The sequence below is a fragment of the Periophthalmus magnuspinnatus genome, chromosome 21 (genome assembly GCF_009829125.3).
Source record: "Periophthalmus magnuspinnatus isolate fPerMag1 chromosome 21, fPerMag1.2.pri, whole genome shotgun sequence".
Taxonomy (NCBI): Eukaryota; Metazoa; Chordata; class Actinopteri; order Gobiiformes; family Gobiidae; genus Periophthalmus; species Periophthalmus magnuspinnatus.
The window spans coordinates 4,008,645-4,030,179 of record NC_047146.1 but is presented as its reverse complement, the minus strand read 5'-3'; the positions used below and the strand labels follow the sequence as shown (position 1 = coordinate 4,030,179).

General features: G+C 44.3%; 2 protein-coding genes across 2 annotated transcripts; both read right to left on the bottom strand.

Moving 5' to 3' along the window:
• Positions 1 to 7,178: 7,178 nt before the first annotated feature.
• On the bottom strand, positions 7,179 to 9,599 carry LOC129457307 (scavenger receptor cysteine-rich type 1 protein M130-like). Its single transcript, XM_055230712.1, has 7 exons — positions 9,576 to 9,599; positions 8,764 to 9,042; positions 8,320 to 8,616; positions 7,855 to 8,023; positions 7,696 to 7,736; positions 7,370 to 7,458; positions 7,179 to 7,202 (listed from the first exon to the last, which is right to left on the bottom strand). The coding sequence occupies exons 2-7, from the start codon at positions 8,828 to 8,830 to the stop codon at positions 7,179 to 7,181; spliced, it is 687 nt and encodes a 228-aa protein (XP_055086687.1). The 5' UTR covers positions 8,831 to 9,042; positions 9,576 to 9,599.
• Positions 9,600 to 18,225: 8,626 nt separating this feature from the next.
• On the bottom strand, positions 18,226 to 19,574 carry LOC117389471 (trace amine-associated receptor 4-like). The gene is made up of 2 exons (XM_033987154.2): positions 19,384 to 19,574; positions 18,226 to 19,054 (listed from the first exon to the last, which is right to left on the bottom strand). Exons 1-2 carry the CDS (start codon positions 19,572 to 19,574, stop codon positions 18,241 to 18,243), a joined length of 1,005 nt encoding a protein of 334 aa, XP_033843045.1. The 3' UTR covers positions 18,226 to 18,240.
• Positions 19,575 to 21,535: the final 1,961 nt, after the last annotated feature.

Here is a 21,535-nt window from a genome sequence, read left to right as displayed (position 1 = left end):
GAAGTACAGTTGTGTGAAACTGCACTTGAAATGAATTTTTTATATATATATTTTTTAATTTTTGATACATTCTATAATTTACTTGTGAACAAATACAATATAATTGCTATCTGTTAAAGTGAAATCAATGTTAAAGGTTCATATCTGTTGTGTTTTTATTGTTTTAACACAAGTAACAGCATAGTTACTTTGCCTAGTAACTAGTAACTATAACTAATTACATTTTTGAAGTAAGATGCCCAACACTGGACTTGACTGACTTGACCATCCTTGACGACTAAGCGCCTGCGATTTTGTTAATCTTTTTTTTTTTTTTTTTTTTGTTAGAGGAGATGTGGATGCTGCATAATTTATCTTCTTTTTCTTTACATGATCCTATGAAATAATCACACACTAACAACACAAACAACACAAACAACACAAACAACACAAACAACACAAACAACACTAACAACTAACAACTAACAACTAACAACTAACAACTAACAACTAACAACTAACAACTAACAACTAACAACTAACAACTAACAACTAACAACTAACAACTAACAACTAACAACTTACAACTAACCAATAACAGTTTTGGGCTTCACAAAATGTTTCTTTCAGAACAGCAATTTAACTGTTCTCTTGCAGCAGAAGACAACTAAGCCACAACTGACACATGTATATATAGATATATAAATGTGTCAAAGGGGAAATTACAAATTTTATTTTAGTTTTCAAAACTGGTTTGTGTGAAAACAGGTGTTATCATTTAGAGACTGTTTTCCATTAACTACAAGACGTGTAACCTGACAACATCTGAAGCAGGAGAGAACTTTCCATCTAACCCTGAACCAAAAACACCTCTTGAGCAGGAGGACACATGGTCTTCTCTTGAGCTGGAGGACACATGGTCTTCTCTTGAGCAGGTTCTCTTGAGCTGGAGGACACATGGTCTTCTCTTGAGCTGGAGGACACATGGTCTTCTCTTGAGCTGGAGGACACATGGTCTTCTCTTGAGCAGGAGGACACATTGTCTTCTCTTGAGCAGGAGGACACATGGTCTTCTCTTGAGCTGGAGGACACATGGTCTTCTCTTGAGCTGGAGGACACATGGTCTTCTCTTGAGCTGGAGGACACATGGTCTTCTCTTGGACTGAATCAGACCTACATCATTAAATCCATTCTTCTGTTTCAATGTCACCGGAGGAAAACTTCAGAAAAATTCACGTCTTTTCATGTGACTCAGAAGAACTCAACCTGTTGCTCGTGTCCCCAACCACAGCCCTGAAATCGACACATGAAGGACAACTCCAGAGAAGAGCTGTGGCCAGAGACGCCAAGCTGCGTGCGAACGGAGAGAACAACCATGTGTGATCAGAGGGAGGACAAAGGGACAGAGGACAGGCGATGGGAAAGATTTAACTGAACAGCGCCACCATCATGTTAAAACAGCATTCACTGTGTGACTACAAATCATATTGGATAAGGACAAACTGAACTGAACATAACAATGAACTGTTGAATTTCCCTCCATCTCAGTCAACAATAATGGAACTGACTTCATCTCCATGAGCTGTGTTTTGGATCCACAATAATGAATGTTTCTGTGCATGTTCTGTTTGTGATGATTGTTTATAGAGTATGATTAATGAATAATCAAAAGGGAGAAAGTGTGATAGAAATTTAAGTATAGTCATGTTGTGTATTTAAAAAGCATTTGATTTTTGTCAGTCTTCCAGACCCAGACCAGACATTAACATGTGTGAAGCTCTGTCTCCATCCCACAGGAAACTCGCTGTTGTTCTACCTGTGTAAGTGTAAAAGTTCATTATCTCATGGGTGTGAAGCAAAAGTCACTCTGCTTTAAAATGTATGTAGCATTGTCATTCTGGTCTAAAATAGTCAGATGCTCAGGGTTTGGTTTAGACTTGGACTTAGACTGAGGAACTGGGGGAGAGGCCGGGAGGCTACCAGTCTGTGGCCAGGGCAGGCCTGGGCCCTGTCCTGTCTGTATCTGCTGTAACGAAAAATAAACCTTTTGTCTGTATTTGAAAACTCACCGAGCTTCACAAATGGATTACTTTTCATCAAGAGCTGTAATTTTTCCACAACACTGGTTTGCAGATCTCTTAGTTTCTTCCTAACTCTTAGTTCAAATGTATCTTATCTATTTGACCTTTGATCCAGTGCTGTGCTCTGTGTCCACTGTCTTAGTGTTTATGTCCTGAGAAGTGTTTTGACCTTGTTGCTCCTTTATCGGCTCTAAACTGGTTTTGTGGTTCATGTGATTCTCATCTGTGTCGTATAAATATGTTGTATGTCCTGACACTGACACAGCTCCGGGACAGGTGGCTCTTTGTGGCTTTAATAAATCAGACTCTTTGATTCAAGACTGTTCTAGCTCCTAGTGTCATATACATCAAGTCCCTGCAGCTGATCCCTGCTTCTTTGTGGAAGCTTTGATCTGACAGCTCTCTCCTGATTGGAGCTTTTGCTCACAAGCTGGCACCTAATTGGCTCCTGGACCCTGTGTTGGTGCGACGCCCTAGAGCTCGGCCAATCGTGGGCCTTCACCTGGGGCAGCAACGCCTTTAAAGGACCTGCCCCCTGTGCCTTTTTAGTCTTTGTGCCTTTGTATATTGGGTCCTTCGAATTAGCTCTGAGACTGATTTGTTTTGTGTAATTGTAAACCCTGTACTTTTGTTTCTGTTAGTTGTTCATTAAATACGACCCTGAGTCTGGATGGATGGAATGTTAAAGAAATGTTTTTCTTTTAACATTCCATCCATCCATCCATTTTCTTCCTCTTATCCGGGGCCGGGTCAGCAGTCTAAGCAGGGACTCCCAGACTTCCCTTATCCCCGACACGTCCTCCAGCTCCTCCGGTGGGACACCAAGGCGTTCCAAGGCCAGCCGAGAGACATAGTCCCTCCAGCGTGTCCTGGTCCTTCCCCCGGGGCCTCCTCCCAGTGAGACGTGCCTGGAACACCTCCCCAGGGAGGCGTCCAGGAGGCATCTTGAACAGATAGACGAGCCAGCTCAACTGGTTCCTCTCGACATGTAGGAGCACCGGCTCTACTCCGAGCTCCTCTCGTGTGATCAAGCTCCTCATCCTATCCCTAAGGGTGCGCCCGGCCACCCTATGGATGAATCCCATTTCGGCTGCTTGTAGCCACGATCTTTTCCTATAGGTTATTAACCAAAGCTCATGACCATAAGTGAGGGCAGGAAAGTAGATTGACCAGTAAATCAAGAGCGGAGAGGGCAAGCCACCTTTTTCTGGTCGAGAACCATGGCCTCGGATTTGGAGGAGCTGATTGTTATTGCAGCCGCTTCACACTCAGCTGCAAATCGCGCCAGTGCTGCAGGTCCTGGCTTGATGAAGCCATCAGGACAACATCATCTTCAAACAGCAGAGATGAGATCTTGTGGATCTCACACCGGACCTCCTCTGACCGCTGGCTGTGCCTAGAAATTCTGTCCATAAATATAATGAATAGAACCGGTGACAAAGGGCAGCGCTGGCGGAGTCCAACATGCACCGGGAACAGGTCTGACTTACTGCCGGCAATGAACACAGCTCCTGCTCCGGTCATACAGGGACCGGACAGCCCTTAGCAAAGAGCCCTGGACCCCATACTCCCGGAGCGGACACCATAAGGGATGCGGTTGAATACCTTCTCCAGATCCACAAAGCACAAGTGGACTGGTTGGGCAAACTCCCATGAACCCTCGAGGACCCGATGGAGAGTATAGAGCTGGTCCAGTGTTACGCAACCAGGATAAAAACCACACTGCTCCTCCTGAATCTGAGGGTGGACTATTGGTCGAATTCTCCTCTCCAGTACCCTGGAATAGACCTTACCGGGAAGGCTGAGGATTGTAGTTCCTCTGTAATTGGAACACACCCTCCAGTCCCCCTTCTTATACAGAGGGACCACCTTGGTCTGCCAATCCAGTGGCACTGTCCCCGACCACCACGCGATGTTCCAGAGACGTGTCAGCCAAGACAGTCCCACAACATCCAGAAACTTGACCCCCGGAGCCTTGCCACCGAGGAGCTTGCCCAACCACCTGAGTGACTTCAGCCAGGGTGATGGGCGAGTCCCCAGTCTCTACTTCCTCCTCAGAAGACGGGACAGTGGGGTTGAGGAGATCCTCAAAGTGTTCCTTCCACCGTTCGACAACATCCCCAGTTGAGTTCAGCTGCTCTCCACCCGCAATGTAAACAGTGTTGGTGAAGCACTGCTTCCCCCTCCTGATGCGTCGGACAGTTTGCCAAAATCTCTTTGAGGCTGTTCGATAGTCCTCCTCCATGGCCTCCCCGAACTCTTCCCAACCCCGAGATTTTGCCTCTGTGACTGCACAAGCCAGCTACCTCAGGAGTCCCACGAGCCAACAAGGCCCGAGTCCTTCTTCAGCCTGACGGCATCCCTTACTTCTGGTGTCCTCCACCAGGTTCAAGGGTTGCTACCGTGACAAGCACCGCAGACCTTATGACCACAGCTACAAGCAGCTGCATTGACAATAGAGGTGGAGAACATGGCCCACTCGGAGTCCATGTCTCCATCCTCCCCCGGGATCAGGGAGAAAATCTCCCGGAGGTGTCAATTGAAGTCCCTGACAGACGGCTCTGCCAGATGTTCCCAGCAGATCTGGACGATACGCTTGGGCGTGCCAGGCCTGTCTGTCTTCCTCCTCCGCCAGTGGATCCAACTCACAACCAGGTGGTGATTGGTTGACAGCTCAACTGTGACTAGCACAGAAGTCCAATAACAAAACAACACTTGGGTTCAGAGGAGGCCATTCTTCCCAATCACACCCCTCCAGGTGTCAATGTCATTACCCACATGGGCAAGTCCTGTTGGCTAATGCTAGTTAGCTTGTGACTAACTGATAAACTGTTGGCTAATGCTAGCTAGCTTGTGACTAACTGATAAACTGTTGGCTAATGCTAGCTAGCTTGTGAGTGTAATGTTATTTGAGAGGGACCTGTTTAACAGCACAGATCTGCTCATCTGTTGTAGTTCAGATAAGTCAGTTCTTTATTGTCAGATTGTGTTAAAACAAAGTTCAGATTAAAGTCTAAACAAGCCTCAGACAGAGCAGTGCTTACAGTTAGCATCTCACTCCCAGGGAATGTAGATGACATATTTATAACATTTGTGACCTAAAAGGAAATATTTATAATTGTTCAATATTTCTTCACATGAGTTTTCACATTAGATAGAACATTAGAATAAGTTTATAAAATAAATAAATATGAAAAAGTCACATAATCACAGTATTTCACAGAGTTATCTTTAAAAAAAAAAAAAAAAATCTGTCTAGCCTTTATAATACATTTATGCCCCCTGCTGCTGGAGCAAAGAACGACACACACAGAAGTTCAAATGCCATATTTAAATGTTTTATTTGTTTTACAACTCATTTATTTTGAAAATCCACAGGTTTGTGTGATACAGACGTTTACTACACATTTAATAAACATTGGAGTTATTCTTATTCATGGAGTTATAAGGATAATATGGACACATGTATATGTAATATCTGTATAGAACACACACGTACCAGGCCGGTTTAACCAAAGTACAGAGCAACTCAGGACAAGTTTAAATTCACAAAAGGATGAGGATTCAAAAAGTTTATCAAAAATCTGCTAAAGTGTCCTATACAATAATAAACACAAGAAAAGAATGGTTATAAAAAGTGTAACTAACTCTAGAGTTTAAGTAACCCTGTGTGACAAACACTAGAGTGTGACTAAACAAAACAGACGCAGTCACATGAATAAAATGCCTAAAACAAGTCAGACTAATTTTTACTAAAAACAAAGTTAAGATTGTAAAATTTTACACAAGAAGTTTGCCTTTTTTTTTTTCTTTTCTTTTTGAAGTTTAACATTTTACTTCCTAATTGTGAATGATGACATCACACTGGGGAATCACATAACTGTTACCAAGCAACCGTGTGGTACACTGGGCCAAGACTCCTCTAATGTCACAGACATAGTTTAACAAATACAAAAATAAAAATATATATATAGTGGGAGTCATGTGTAAAGTGTTAAAATCATGTGTAAATTGTGCCAAACCTTTGGACATAATTCTCCCAGTGTGATGTCATTAGTCTGATGTCATCAGTGTGATGTCATCAGTGTGATGTCATCAGTGTGATGTCATCAGTGTGGGGCTCTCTAAATAAAACTCTCTGGTCGTGTCCCAAATTTGCCAAATGCACCGTTCATACCCTTTGATGTACTGTTCGAAGTACCGGCTCAATGGAGGGTACTCCTCCATGTAGGCGCCGAAATGAGACACGGAGCGTACTTCAACCACTGTCTGTGCGCTTACGGAGAAGTGCATGGACAGTGCATAAGTGTCCATTCTCCCTCCTCAGGTGGATAAATTCCGCTGTCTGCTCGTTGCTTGGTAAAGACAAAAGAATGTTCTTAAATAAGGACGAATATTAAACATTACAACAGCTACACTAATATACAAGTGTAGAGATTAATTATCAATCCGTTTGGTCAGTTCCACATCGATTACTGTAAACTCAAATGAACAGGACTTCACTGAGAGTCGCCTCATACAGATTTTTACTCACATTTTAACAGTTTCATGTCGCACTGTGGTCGGTGACATAAACCAGTACTTACATTTGAACGTGTATTGAGTAATGCATTTCATTTCGGTCTCTTTTTTTGTAGGCGCAGTGGATGATGGGATATAGCAGTGTGTGATGTGTGCTCGGATGCACGCTTCGGCTTCAGTCGATCTCCATGGAAACGCAGAGCATATTTTTGACCACATTCGTCGGGTGCATGAAAAGGAACAGCACTTGTGCCTGAAGTTTTACATAAGCCCTTAAATCCACGTTCGAATGGTGCATTTAAGGGCACTTTGGTGAATTGGGACACAGCCTCTACTTCCTGTCATTTTTAAAGCATTTTCTTTCATGTTTTCTTGACAAACTGCTTCTTGATTTGCATAAAAGTATCATTTATATTTAAACATGTTTTGTTCTCCAGATGAAGTGGAAATGAGAGAATCGTCCAAACCTGTCAGACACTTTAAAGTCACTCTGTATTTACACAAATGTCCTGAGCACCAGGAGCTCACATCTGAACCGGTCTAAGTCCAGGTCTCATGTGGATCTGAACCAGTCTAAGGTCCTATGAGGTCCTCTCTCTAGCGCCTCCCTCTGGCCCGGACCTGAAACAACAGGAAACAGCACATCCACAGGTCACAAAACAAAGTGTAAACCAGAATTTAAACCAGACCTTAAACCTTAACCAGGACTAAACCAGGTCTAAGCCAGGTCTAAACTAGATCTTAACCTGGTCTAAACCAGGTCTAAACCAGGTCTAAAGGTCCAGTACCTTGCAGTAGTAGTAGAGCATTGGAAGGATGTAGAGGAGCTTCAACAGTAGAATGAGCAGGACTCTGATGATCAGGGCTGAGTCTGAAGCTGCAACACAAAAGACCCAGATCAGTCCAGACCAAGACCAGGACCAGGACCAAGAACCAGGACCAAGAACCAGGACCAAGAACCAGGACCAAGACAAGGACCAAGACAAGGACCAAGACAAGGACCAAGACCAGGACAAGACCAGGACCAAGACCAGGATCAGTTTGTGTGACCCCATGACCCTCACATGACCCTGTGTGACCCTTGACCCTCACATGAGGCTGTTGCTGGACGTACCTCCCAGAGAGAGCTGGAGGCTGGGGCTCTGAGAGGAGAAGCTGTGGTTGAACACATGCAGGTGGTAAACACAGGTGTAGTTTCCTTTGTGGGCGGGGCCAGTGTCAGAGAACAGGAAGTGTGCGGAGTGATTGACAGCGGGCAGGGTGTGGTTCTGACCGAGGGGCGCGGTTGGAGAGAGGAGCTGGAAGGAGCCTCCCGGGTACTGTGGCTCCACAGAGCATTTGACCCTGAAACTTTGACCCCAGCAGCACCCGGACCCCCTGCGGCAGGGCCTCGGAAACCCCGTCAGACACAGACAGAGAGATGACCGGACGATTCAGTAAATCTGTGGAGAGAGATGATTGGACAGTGAAGAGGAGTGCGACGCAGAGGAGTGTGTGCGACGCAGAGGAGTGTGTGAGACGCAGAGGAGTGTGAGACGCAGAGGAGTGTGTGCGACGCAGAGGAGTGTGTGTGACACATTTTACACCTGACACTCCTCTGGAGCAACTAGACAAAAAAACATCTGAGGAAAAATGTAAATGTTCATTAATATGAGCTGTCCCTTCACAAAGAAATAAATAAGAATAAGACGAGAAAAAAACATCTGAGGAACATAAAAATGTAAGATCAGACTTTTACCTGAACACTTCACCTCCAGACCCGAGGAAGAGGAGGAAGAGGAGGAAGAACCATAGACACAGTGTCTCACTGCAGACTTCTCCACACAGTCAGGTGAGACTCTCCACACTGGACTCTGTGGAAAATCCTCTCTCTCTTCTCCATAAACAGCAGAGCCACAGTCCAGGTCTCTGCACACAGCAGCTGTGTCCTCCAGGAGCCAGGGTCTATCGGGCTCCATCCGTCTCCACTCTCCTCTGTGTCTCACCTCCACAGTCCCAGCACAGCGACTGGCCCCTCCCACCAGCCTGAGTGGCTCTGAACAGACAAGAGACAGAGTGAGCCCCGCCCCTTTACCTGAGCAGTGAGGCCCCGCCTCTTTACCTGAGCAGAGAAGCTCCGCCCCTTTACCTGAGCAGAGAAGCTCCGCCCCTTTACCTGAGCAGTGAGGCCCCGCCCCTTTACCTGAGCAGGTGAGGTTGACAGCGGCTCCAGAGGAGCAGGTCTCTGAGCTGGAGTGGGGACAGTCCATCAGAGCAGACTCATGGCCCTCACAGTGGAACGTCTGCTCCAGAGGAGAGAGCGCCCCCTGGAGGAGAGAAGGAGCCCCACAGCCCAGCTCCCTGCACAGCACCTCTGCCCCCTGCTGGTCCAAGGCCCCTTCACAGACCCAGGTCCAGGACTGGTCCCAGATCTGCACTGATCCTGAGCACAGACTGGGCCCCGAGACCAGACGCACCGAGTCTGTGGACACACATGTGTGACATCACCGCTCTGAGCCAATAGGACACACACAGGGCTGTGACATCACCGCTCTGAGCCAATAGGACACATGCTGCATTCATCTGAGAGACGTCCTCCTCTTTAGTCCAGGTTCAGTCCTGGTTCAGTCCTGGTTCAGTCCTGGTTTAGTCCTGGTGTAGTCCTGGTTTAGTCCTGGTTCACTTGTTACTAAACACGTGTGAAGTGAATCTCTCTGTAGTTTTCACAGTAAACATGACAGACACCAGTCTAAACTGTGTGTGTGTGTGTAGTGAGTGTGTTGTGTGTTACATTTGCTTTTGTGTGATTGTTGTTGTTCTTTTCTCTGTTGTCGACTATTTTACATCAAGCTGTCAAGGGACTGAAGATAGAAATGTTCCACGTTGTCTTTAATCTTTACATATTTACATTTTTAAATGTTCATTAATATGAGCTGTCCCTTTACAAAGAAATAAATAAGAATAAGACGAGAAAAAACATCTGAGGAACATAAAAATGTAAGATCAGACTTTTACCTGAACACTTCACCTCCAGACCCAGGAAGAGGAGGGAAAGGAGGAAGAATCATAGACACAGTGTCTCCCTGCAGACTTCTCCACACAGTCATATGAGACTCTCCACACTGGACTCTGTGGAAAATCACCTCTCTTTTCTCCATAAACAGCAGAGCCACAGTCCAGGTCTCTGCACACAGTAGCTGTGTGCTCCAGGAGCCAGGGTCCATCGAGCCCCATCCGTCTCCACTCTCCTCTGAGTCTCACCTCCACAGTCCCAGCACAGCGACTGGCCCCTCCCACCAGCCTGAGCGGCTCTGAACAGACAAGAGACAGAGTGAAGCCTTTACCTGAGCAGTGAAACCCCGCCTCTTTACCTGAGCAGTGAAGCCCCGCCCCTTCACCTGAGCAGTGAGGCCCCGCCCCTTTACCTGAGCAGTGAAGCCCCGCCCCTTTACCTGAGCAGTGAGGGTCCGCCTCTTTACCTGAGCAGTGAAGCCCCGCCCCTTTAACTGAGCAGTGAAACCCCGCCTCTTTACCTGAGTAGTGAAGCCCCGCCCCTTTACCTGTGCAGTGAGGCCCCGCCCCTTTACCTGAGCAGTGAGGCCCCGCCCCTTTACCTGAGCAGTGAGGCCCCGCCCCTTTACCTGAGCAGTGAAGCCCCGCCTCTTTACCTGAGCAGTGAAGCTCCACCCCTTTACCTGAGCAATGAGGGTCCCGCCCCTTTACCTGAACAGTGAGTCCCGCCCCTTTACCTGAGCAGTGAAGCCCCGCCCCTTTACCTGAGCAGGTGAGGTTGACAGCGGCTCCAGAGGAGCAGGTCTCTGAGCCGGAGCGGGGACAGTCCATCAGAGCAGACTCATGGCCCTCACAGTGGAACGTCTGCTCCAGAGGAGAGCGCCCCCTGGAGGAGAGAAGGAGCCCCACAGCCCAGCTCCCTGCACAGCACCTCTGCCCCCTGCTGGTCCAAGGCCCCTTCACAGACCCAGGTCCAGGACTGGTCCCAGATCTGCACTGATCCTGAGCACAGACTGGGCCCCGAGACCAGACGCACCGAGTCTGTGGACACACATGTGTGACATCACCGCTCTGAGCCAATAGGACACACACAGGGCTGTGACATCACCGCTCTGAGCCAATAGGACACATGCTGCATTCATCTGAGAGACGTCCTCCTCTTTAGTCCTGGTTTAGTCCTGGTTCAGTCCTGGTTTAGTCCTGGTTTAGTCCTGGTTTAGTTCTGGTTTAGTCCTGGTTTAGTCCTGGTTTAGTACCTGTTTAGTCCTGGTTTAGTCCTGGTTTAGTCCTGGTTCACTTGTTACTAAACACGTGAGAAGTGAATCTCTCTGTAGTTTTCACAGTAAACATGACAGACACCAGTCTAAACTGTGTGTGTGTGTTGTGTGTTACATTTGCTTTTGTGTGATTGTTGTTCTTTTCTCTGTTGTCGACTATTTTACATCGAGCTGTCAAGGGACTGAAGATGGAAATGTTCCACGTTGGCTTTAATCTTTACATATTTACATTTTTAAATGTTCATTAATATGAGCTGTCCCTTTACAAAGAAATAAATAAGAATAAGACGAGAAAAAACATCTGAGGAACATAAAAATGTAAGATCAGACTTTTACCTGAACACTTCACCTCCAGACCCCAGGAAGAGGAGGAAGAATCATCGACACAGTCTCTCACTGCAGACTTCTTCACACAGTCAGATGAGACCCACCACACTGGACTCTGTGGGAAAATCCTCTCTCTCTTCTCCATAAACAGCAGAGCCACAGTCCAGGTCTCTGCACACAGCAGCTGTGTCCTCCAGGAGCCAGTCTCCATCGAGCCCCATCCGTCTCCACTCTCCTCTGTGTCTCACCTCCACAGTCCCAGCACAGCGACTGGCCCCTCCCACCAGCCTGAGCGGCTCTGAACAGACAAGAGACAGAGAGAGCCCCGCCCCTTTACCTGAGCAGTGAAGCCCCGCCCCTTTACCTGAGCAGTGAGGCCCCGCCCCTTTACCTGAGCAGTGAGGCCCCGCCCCTTTACCTGAGTATATCTTTCTTTTGATTCTGGGGCAGAGCAAAACAAAAGTTTCACTTCTGTCACCTGAACAAAAGCTTTAGTGCAGTTGTGGCAAAGTGGGGCCCACGAGCCAAACTAGGCCCTCCATGGGCTCTAATTTGGGCCACAAGGGGGCTCTGAGATTTTAAAAATGATCTATTTTGATTGAGTTTTGTCGTGAAAAGACTGTCAGGAGATGGAAGGAGGACAGTCCTGTGGATTTCCTCATTTTTAAATCATATATTTGTTTGCAGAGAAACCACAGACTGTATAAAGAAATAGACTAAATGTGTGTGACGTCACCCACAGCGTTTGGCTCCACTTAGTGATGGGACTTTTGGCTCTTTCATGGGATCTGAATCTTTTGGATCTGTTCATTTCAAAGAGCCGTTCAAAAGACTGGCTCTTTTATTATTTATTTCTATGACAGAAGCCAATGTGAAACTCATTTTATACAAACTAATGACAGAGAAAAGTGAGACCAAGGCTCAGATGTGTTTAAGACGGTTCAAACTGAGAGTGGGAGAGTTTACACTTTGGAATTATGAACATCTAAACTAAATGTTGGACTACAATATTAATAATAACGAAGAATCTGTTACTGTTCATATGATGATCTGTTTTTCTGCACAAGTCTCTCGCTCGTGTCGCTCTGATTCTGTTCTGATTCTTGTGTCGGTTCAGCATCAGTGTAAAAATCCATATAAATTAACCCTCTGGTGCATAGTGGTCACTGCAGTGGACAGTTACTAAAACATAACTTTCTCTTTAATACATTGGTTTAAATGGTGGAGCTGTATATCAGACTCTAGAGTGCTCTCTGCTGCCACACTCCTTTGAGGTCAATTCAGTGGTCAGTTGGTGCAAATGCAAGTAAATTTCCTCTAGTTTTCTTATTCAGGCCTAAACATTGCACCTAAACAGTGTTGAAATTTCCTCCAAAAAATGTTGAAATGTTTTTCAAAGCATAAAAAGAAACATGTGTTTGTATATTTACAATAGAACACAAGTTAATTCATTTTTACAGGCAGCTCACAATGTTGTTTCATGTCCTGAGAAGAATAAAAACACTTCAGAAAAAAATCTTGACCAAGGCTTTCATAATTCATGCATCAGAGGGTTAAAAAGAAACGTCACATCACCAGCTCCAGTCAAATGAAGCTCATCGAGGCCTGCAGTTATAGGGGCCAATTTGGAGCCATGTTCCATACTGGGAATTACGACTGTGAGTATCATAGCAACCAAAGAGCCAATCTTTAGTGAGGCTGCTCCACTGGTTTAGCAGGGAGCAGGCGCCTAGCAACACTGTCAATCAAACCTGTTGCTAACGCTAGTGAGAGAGACGTCGGGGAAAGAAGACGCCTCATTTGTCTTTTATTAATATTTCTTGATGTACAAACACAATAGTGAAAAAAACAAAACAAAACAGGATCATGTAAAGCGGGTTAATACAAACATTTTAAAACCAAAATGACTAGTTGATCTGAGTGGAGTGTGCATGTTCTCCCTGTGTTACTGTGGCAGAGTGGTTATCCTGGTGTGTGAGTGTCTTTACCTGAGCTGTTGTCTTCTGCGAGGAGCCCTGCACACACAAAAGTCATGTCACAAAATGGCGGTTGTTGGTCACATGACACAGAGCTTCACACAAAATGGCGGCTGTTGGGCTCATTAAAGCCACAGGCTGGTTTCATACGTCTGATGGAAACAGGAAACAGGCCTGGTCTGATCAGGCTGTGTTTGAGTTTAGAAACACTTTTTATTAATAAATGTACATTTATTTTCACATGTTCTGAGACAGTTTCAGACACACACGAGCCAGTTCCCCTAAGACTGAAGTAGCTGCAGAGTGAGGCCAAAAGACACTTTGACAAAGAAACAGTGGTGGAAGAAGTACTTTCTTTTAATTAAGTAAAAGTACAGACACCAGAGCAAAGAAATACTCAAGTAAAAGTAAAAGTATCACATGAAAACATCACACTCTTTATAGAGAGCCATCTAACCACCTAGCAATTTGGTCGCCCCCTTATATGATGCTCAGTGCTCGCTGCTTTAAGTGACATTCACAAAGCGGATGATTGTTGTTAATATTTGACACGTTTATGCTGAAAAACTCCAGCGTCTTATCTGCGTGACTGAGGTGTAATGAGGCGTCTTAACTTATTTGGCTTCATACTGTCCACTGCCACAGCAGACACCGGTCTGTCCTCGTGTCCCACCGGAGTCACGGTGAAGCCAAGTGCTCCATACTCTTCATCAGACTTCCTCGTCTTACTTTTCGGGTGAGTTTCGTGCGTCTCATTACCTCCGTCTATCTCTCCTTTCTTTTCATCCCTGTTAAAATGTTTTCCATAGTGTCTCTTTAGCAAAAGTGTCTTGTTCACTGTCCTGTGTCACGATCTGTTCACTCTCTCCTGCTCTTTGCTGCGTACGCGCTGTCTACAGTATCTACAGTGTCATACACGGAGTCATACTCGCCCCCCGGCATCTCACCCCTATTTGAGAACCACTGCACTAAGGTCATGATATTGTTGATTTAAGGATCCTAAAGTCATGTATAAAGCAAAGTGCCATGTATCACCTGTAAACATTCAAAGACTCTGACATAAGAACAAGTTACTACAGCCAAAAAGGAACAAAAGTGTTCAAACAGATTCAGAACCAAGAATATGGAACGAAACAGTGAAAGGAGTTCATTTATGGAGTCATCTGGACAAAGACCAGGATCCACAACAATAATGAGATTTAAGAAACACATGAAACCAACTCATTAAGTCTGAAAAAAGAAAAGGAAAGATCTGTTTGCAAAGAATGAGTGTGATGGAAATGAAATACTTTGAAATGTTTTATATTAAGTTCATCATGTTTTATAATAAGTTCGTGTGAAAGTTTCGTGTGGAGAAAAAGCAGACGGCTCTTTCTCCTCCGTTTCATTCATGTCTCGTATGTTTCACTTTATGACACTGTTCATGTTGTTTTATATTTTTGGAAATAAATCAAAGACAAACAAGTCTCACTTACCCAAAGTGTAGACGAACCAGACCAGGACCAGTGCTCCCAGAGCCATAACCAGGACTGAACCAGGACTGAACCAGGACTGAAGCAGGGACTGAACCAGGACTGAACCAGGACTGAACCAGGACTGAACCAGGTCTAAACCAGGTCTAAACCAGCACTGAGACGTGTCTTTAAGAGTTTCCTGTTTTAAACACATTCTTATCTCTTCATCGTTTGTGGGTTTTCTTGGTAAAACTAAATAACATCGTCATAATCTGATGTTTTTTATAATTCAAATGTGTTTGTTCACTTTTTTAAAACTGTGACTAAACTAAACCAGTGAGGAGCGATGTCCAGTGTGTCTGTGTCCAGATGTCCCCCACGGTCAGTCTCTGCGTTTGGACCATTTGCTGATGTGATTAAAGGTCCTATATTACACAAAATGGATTCATGTGAGCTGTAAGACGTGTTAGGATGTTGTTTTTTCATCAAAAACAGACCTGGAGTTGTGTTTTGTTTCATTCACAACATGTTTGAGTAACACTTTATTATTAGTCTGTTACATCTCCAAAGCTCAAAATGCTCTGTTCCACCTTGTGATGTCATGAAGTGGTAGTTGTCAAGTGAACAGCTCCTTTTACCTTTAGTTCTGTAGAGATCGACAAATCCAGGTCTGAAATGATCCAAATGATTCAAGTGAAAGTTTAAAAACACAGCTGAGCACTTCCTGTTTTACCACATGACATCACAGAGTGGAACAGAGTGTTTTCTGTGTGAGAGAAGAAGAACATTATAACATAGATCATAAAATAACCAGACCAGGACCAGACCAGGTCCAGACCAGGTCCAGACCAGGTCCGGACCAGGACCAGACCAGGACCAGACCAGGACCAGACCAGGTCCAGACCAGGACTAGACCAGGACCAGACCAGGTCTAGACCAGGACCAGACAAGGACCAGACAAGGACCAGACCAGGACCAGACCAGGTCCAGACCAGGTCCAGACCAGGTCCAGACCAGGACTATAACAGGAGTTGGAGTCCTGTAGTGTAGAATAGGCCTGTGCTCACACACAGTGGCCTGTTTCTATTCAGGGAGAGCTGATATGACAGGGGTCATCAATAGGCGGCCCGCGGGCCAAATCCGGCCCATTGGCCAAAGGTTTAACAATATAATATTTTTGTGGTGTGACTGTAGCACGAGGGCCGTGTGCTCCGTGTGCTCTGAAGTCTGCTCGTTAGGGTTAAGGTTAGTCCGCTCGTTAATGAGGAGCATTACTTTGTACTCTGTACTTTCTCCGTCGCCTCCGATCTTTTGGAGCCACTCGTCAGATCCTCCTACTGTTCTATACTGCTGTTATCCTCAGTGTGCTGCAGTACTGTAATGCTGTGTGGTACAGCTGCTTGTCCACATCAGTAAAGTCTGGACTTAAACACCTGATCAAGATCTGTTCTAAGACTGTGGGTCAGCCATTAGAAGGTCAGTATGAGGCTGCCTATCACAATAACACAATACGACTGGCAAGAAACATCATTTCTGACTCTAACCATGTTTTGAACTGTGAATATGCAATGCTTCCATCTGGGCGACGGTTCAGTGTTCCACGATTTAATAAGGTTAGGCTGAAGCATTCTTTTGTTCATCAGTCAATCCTTAAAATAAACAAGGAGCTTAATCCATAGCTATCAAAGTGCTAGAAAGTGAGTAAATGTGTGTCACTTGAATTAATGTTTGTATCGTGTCTGTGTCGCATGTGTGATGTTAATGTGAAGCAACGGAGCCACTGTTTTATGTGCAAGACAAATTTCAGATCTCTGATCTGACAAAAAGTATTAACTATCTATTATGTGCAGCAGTGATGTCGTCTTGAGTTGGTCATAAATATGAAAACAGGGGCCATTTAACATTTTTACAGAACATGGTCTGCAGTTGAAAATCAGTTTGAGATCTGACATGTTTTGAAGCGTGTGCAGCTCAGAGCTGCTGTTCTGAGAATTGAACCACAAAGGCCCATTTTATCAGAGTGAAGGAAACTCACTATCAGCCAGTATCACGCTCTCATATTTCACACTCTTACTGTGTTTTTCCATAAGTCAAGTAAATATATAGATTATACAAAATAGAATATGTTATAAAAAAATAAATAAAACAAAACAAAAAAGTGAAGAGTGAACAACAAGAGGATTCATCCAATATTATCTGTTCAGTTCAGTTGAGTTAAACCTTATTTTTTGTAATTGTAGATGTTTCATGACGTGTTTCATTAAGATCAAATGAGATGGGGGTGTTTTTTGTTTCCAGTTTATTAAATTTAAAAGTATCACAAAATGCACCACAGACTTGAGGGTTTGATAGTTCGACAGCTGCCGACTTCACTCCAAAGAGAAACTATTGGAGCAACTTCAGTGTTTTTTTAAGAGTTTTGGACAAAATATCAAATAGGCTTTTCCAGTAAAATATAATACTAGAACAGTTCCAAAACATGTGAGCTAATGAGGCTGACTGCTGTTTACATGTGTCACATAAAGGACAGTGTGAGTTTTGATAGATGCAGTCTATGCAACACTTTAAACTGAATAAGATTGAGTCAAATACAAACAGAGGAGGAGTGCTCATTCTCTGGAGCTTTTGTCCAGTGAATATCAGTAATGATCATGCCCAGGTCCTTCTGACACACATCTTGTAAGTGATGTAGTTTGGTGGTACAGTCCATAACTGACACAATATTATGAATTTTAGTCACCAAAGCTTTTTAAAATGGACAGAAATAGTGTAGATGCAGAGTCAGGAGGCTGATTTAGAAAGTAAGACAATGAGCTCTTAACTCATTATAAGACTTTGAAATGTATGGAAATTAAGAAATTATTACCTTCAATGAAGAATGTGAAATTTAGCACAGTGATTCTTCAGGCCGTCCCCGTCGAAAAAGTCTGGGAGGCCAAGTTTGTATTTTGCACAGTGTTGCCATGGCGATGCCTGGAAAAACCCATGTTTTTGCATTATTTGCATCAGCACTTCCAATGTCTTTTGGCTGAGTTTGACGACAAGTGCAGCCCACAGCCCCAATAAAACAGAGGCAAGCAGCACGTCAGCGCCTCCCACAGGAGCGCCGGGTCGGCCGAGTGAGGCCCGTGAGGGCCGTGCTTCACACTTGTGGTTGGCTTTTATTATTATTAATAATAATAATAATAGTAATTTATTGATAATTATTAATGCATGAATCAAAATACAACTTTGAGCAAACACATAATATTATGATAATGATATTAACCATTTTCTGGTTAAATGCTCATAAATGTGGCCTTTGCACAATATGTTTTCTAAATGTGCCCTGGTGCTCTGGTCTTCAGTTTGAAACGTGACCTTTGACCTCTCACCACATCACATTCAAACTGATACAACTGAAGGTGTTGCTGCACATCACAAATCCAATCCACACTGGTCCATTATGAGAAGCCCCAGGACCCAGGAAAAAAAAAAAGAAAGAAAGAAATCCAGCTTGGACATCCAGAGGGCGTCTATGGAGCGACTATATACAGAAACATTTCAAATTAAAATAAGAACATAGTGTGCAGGCTTGTTTTTTAGGTTTAATACATTTATTTCACATTTACATATACATTTTATTTTATAATTCTTAAAGTATCCTGCTATTCCTGGAGTTGGGCTTGAAAATCTGAAGTGTTACGATATGTTTAATAGACTTTCTAAACCAGGGGTAACTAAAAGCGTAGATTATGGGGTTTATACAGGAGTTGAAGCAGATGAGCCAAACCTCAACAACTCCAGACAAAGGGTCTAGGTGAGGGGTCTCAGCCGAGAGAGTAAATGCATAATATGGACTACAACAGATGATAAAAACGATGAGCAGAACCCCTAATGTTTTGGCTGCTTTTAGCTCCATTTTCTTTGCCCCTGAAGGCTGCAGACCCAGAGAGGTGATTTGAGATCTCAGGGCACGGGCCTGCGACACTGCAACGGTAAACACTTTCAAATACAGCACCGTGATGATCGTGAAAGGGCTCACCAAACTGATCACTATGTCAGCAATTCCTTCTTCTGGGTGTACTAACACAAACACACACTCGCCAACGCACGTGTTAAAGACGCCCGGCTGTTTGACAAAATCCCTCATGATCCAACTGACGTGAACAATAACAGAAATCCAGCAGATACAAACGCAGGCTTGAACACGTCTGATAGTCACTTTAGAGTGGTACAGTAAGGGGTCGCAAACGGCTATGTACCGATCGGCCGATAAAAGAATCATATTCCCGCACGAGACGCCGATCACCAGGTATCCGCTGACGAAACAGACGACGCACGAGAGGTCACCGAGCAGCCAGCAGCCCCCAAAGTAGAAGATCTGGAAGGGCATCTGGATTGAGCCAACGAGGAAGTCTGTCACGGCCAGAGAGAGGAGGAGGAGGTTAGTGCTGGTGTGGAGCTGCCTGGAAAATGAAAGAAATACAGTTTTATATGAAAAGCTGTTTTAATAACATCCAAAACATTTATCTTAAGGTTAGTGTGATGGATCGCTTCTAAATGAATAAATAAATGAAAAAAAAAACTCTGTCTGACTCAGTCTCTCACACTTACACACACTGGGTTCATGATGTATATAGATTTTAGTCCCCTCAGTGTGATAAATACCTGCACATACACACATGTTTCGTCCTGGTTAACGTCTGTTTACCTGCTGCATTCTGCAAACGAAATACAAACATTCACCGTTTCTATAGTGCTATGCTATGTAACGTAAGTCAGCAGTTATTTGTGCCTGAAGTGTGAGATGGAGATGATGACGAGCAGGTTGAGGACCACAGTCATGGCCGTGATGGCAGATAACACGATGTAGATGACGGTGCTCTCCAGCTCTGGGCGTGGGCTCCTTCGGCAAGAGTTGTTGATCGTTGGGAAACACAGCTCGGCCTCGTTCGGTGCTTCCATGGTCTGATGTTCTGAAGTCATCACACGGGGAAAGCGTTTTTTTTATAGCAGTGAGGTGTCTCTCCGCCCACTCTCAAAGGCAAAAACCTGTACGTCACATTCAACCATCTCAGACGTCTGCGCTAGAACTTCTACAACTTAACTTCATAAATGAGAGAGCGGCTCAGTTGGTAGAGTGTTTGTCCGCTGAAGGCTCTAGACATAAACATCATCGGTAGAGCGGTCACATCCACTGACCCACAGGTTGGCAGTGTGATTCCAGTGTGTGTGTACACTGGTGTGTGAATGTGTGAGCGGTTCCTCGATGTAAAGTGCCTTGAGAGTCTAGAGCACATGTGTCAAACTCGAGGCCCACGGGTCAAATGTGGCCCTCCACATCATTTCATGTGGCCCTCGACAGGGTAAACTCAAAGGTGTGATGGTCTTAAAATGTCATTTTTCCAGGACATACACAGTTACACAGGCATATTTTACATCTAAGCAAATTCATATGCAATATTTGTAACTTGAATAAATAACAAACACAAAAAACAGTTAATTAACAAGTAAAAAAAAAGTAGTTGGATTTATTTTGGATCTGGCCCATTGAGAGCAGTCATTTTGCTGATGTGGCCCTCAGTGAAAATGTGTTTGACACCCCTGGACTAGAACGTGGAAGAATGCAACAGAAAAACATGTCCATTTACCATTTACCATGTACCGTGCTGGTTTAGAGCACACAACATGTTTGAAGTGGACTGTGCCGAACCCAAGCCTACGGTGTAGAATTTGTACCATAGACTGTATAAAGACGTGGACTAAGTGAGTCACCGACAGCAGCTCCAGACAAATGAAGCTCATCGAGGCTAGAGCAGTTATAGCGGTTCATTTTGAGTATCATAGCAACCAAAGAGCCAATCTGGAGCGAGGCTGTTGAAGGTAACGCCCCTTCCCGCCCACACCACTGGTTTAGCAGGGAGCAGGAGCAACCTCAGGGAATGAAGGCGCCTGATTTGTCTGTCCTTAATGTTCATATCTTGATTTACAGACAGGTTGGCTATGTCCATTTATATATACAGTCTATGTTTTGTGCACTTAAGGACTGGCCTGCTAGATTTCTGGCTCAGAAAATTATGTTCTGCAAATTGAACTTTTGCCAAAACACAAATAAAATAGGAGCATGGGAGTGAAGAGTCATTGGCAAACAAATGTTCACATATTGTATCTTGGGCCTCGTCTCTAGTCCCACCTGGACCTTGAACCCCTGTTTAACGGCAGCAGTTCAACGCTTTTTCTTAAACTCATGTCTGCTGATCAAAGGGTCGATGTTTTTACTACTTCAACTTCAAACTACTACTACTACTACTACTACTTCAAAAAAGTAATTGTAACCCAGGTTAGCATAGACTTTCAAAGTAAAAGCTTGTTGATTAAAAACAGAAATAAATACTTTTGATAAAAAGACAATAAATATGTGATATGGATACAATTAATTTAAAAAAGTCTAAAATGTTTTATTTCATGCAGATATACGTTAAAATGTTTAAAAAGTGAATTAATTTGTCTTTGGACTTTTATTTTGAAACTCACGTAGCGCGTGAACCACGTGACTAGCAGGAGCCAACCGGATTGTTTTGGTTTTTCCTCTGCTGGACGAGGGAGATACAGACAGCACACGCAGAGCTGCTGCAGAAAGGAGAGAAGGAGAGACAAACATTTGTCTAAAGTTGAGAAAAGTGATATTTGTAAACTAAAAACTTGATAAGAGAATATTTTGTTTTTCAACCTGTCCCTGTGTGGAAACGGTTTGATTTTTGTGATGAACGGGACTTGGTGAGTGTAAAATAAATGTATTTTATTTTATTTTGTGCAATGTAATCACCTTATCAAGAGAATGTAATGCAAAAACAGTGAATTCATAGATTACTAGTGAGTCACGGTGCATTTAAAGCTAAAAAGTGATCAACTTCGTAAGTTCATTGCCCAGGCTTGTCCCCGTCGTG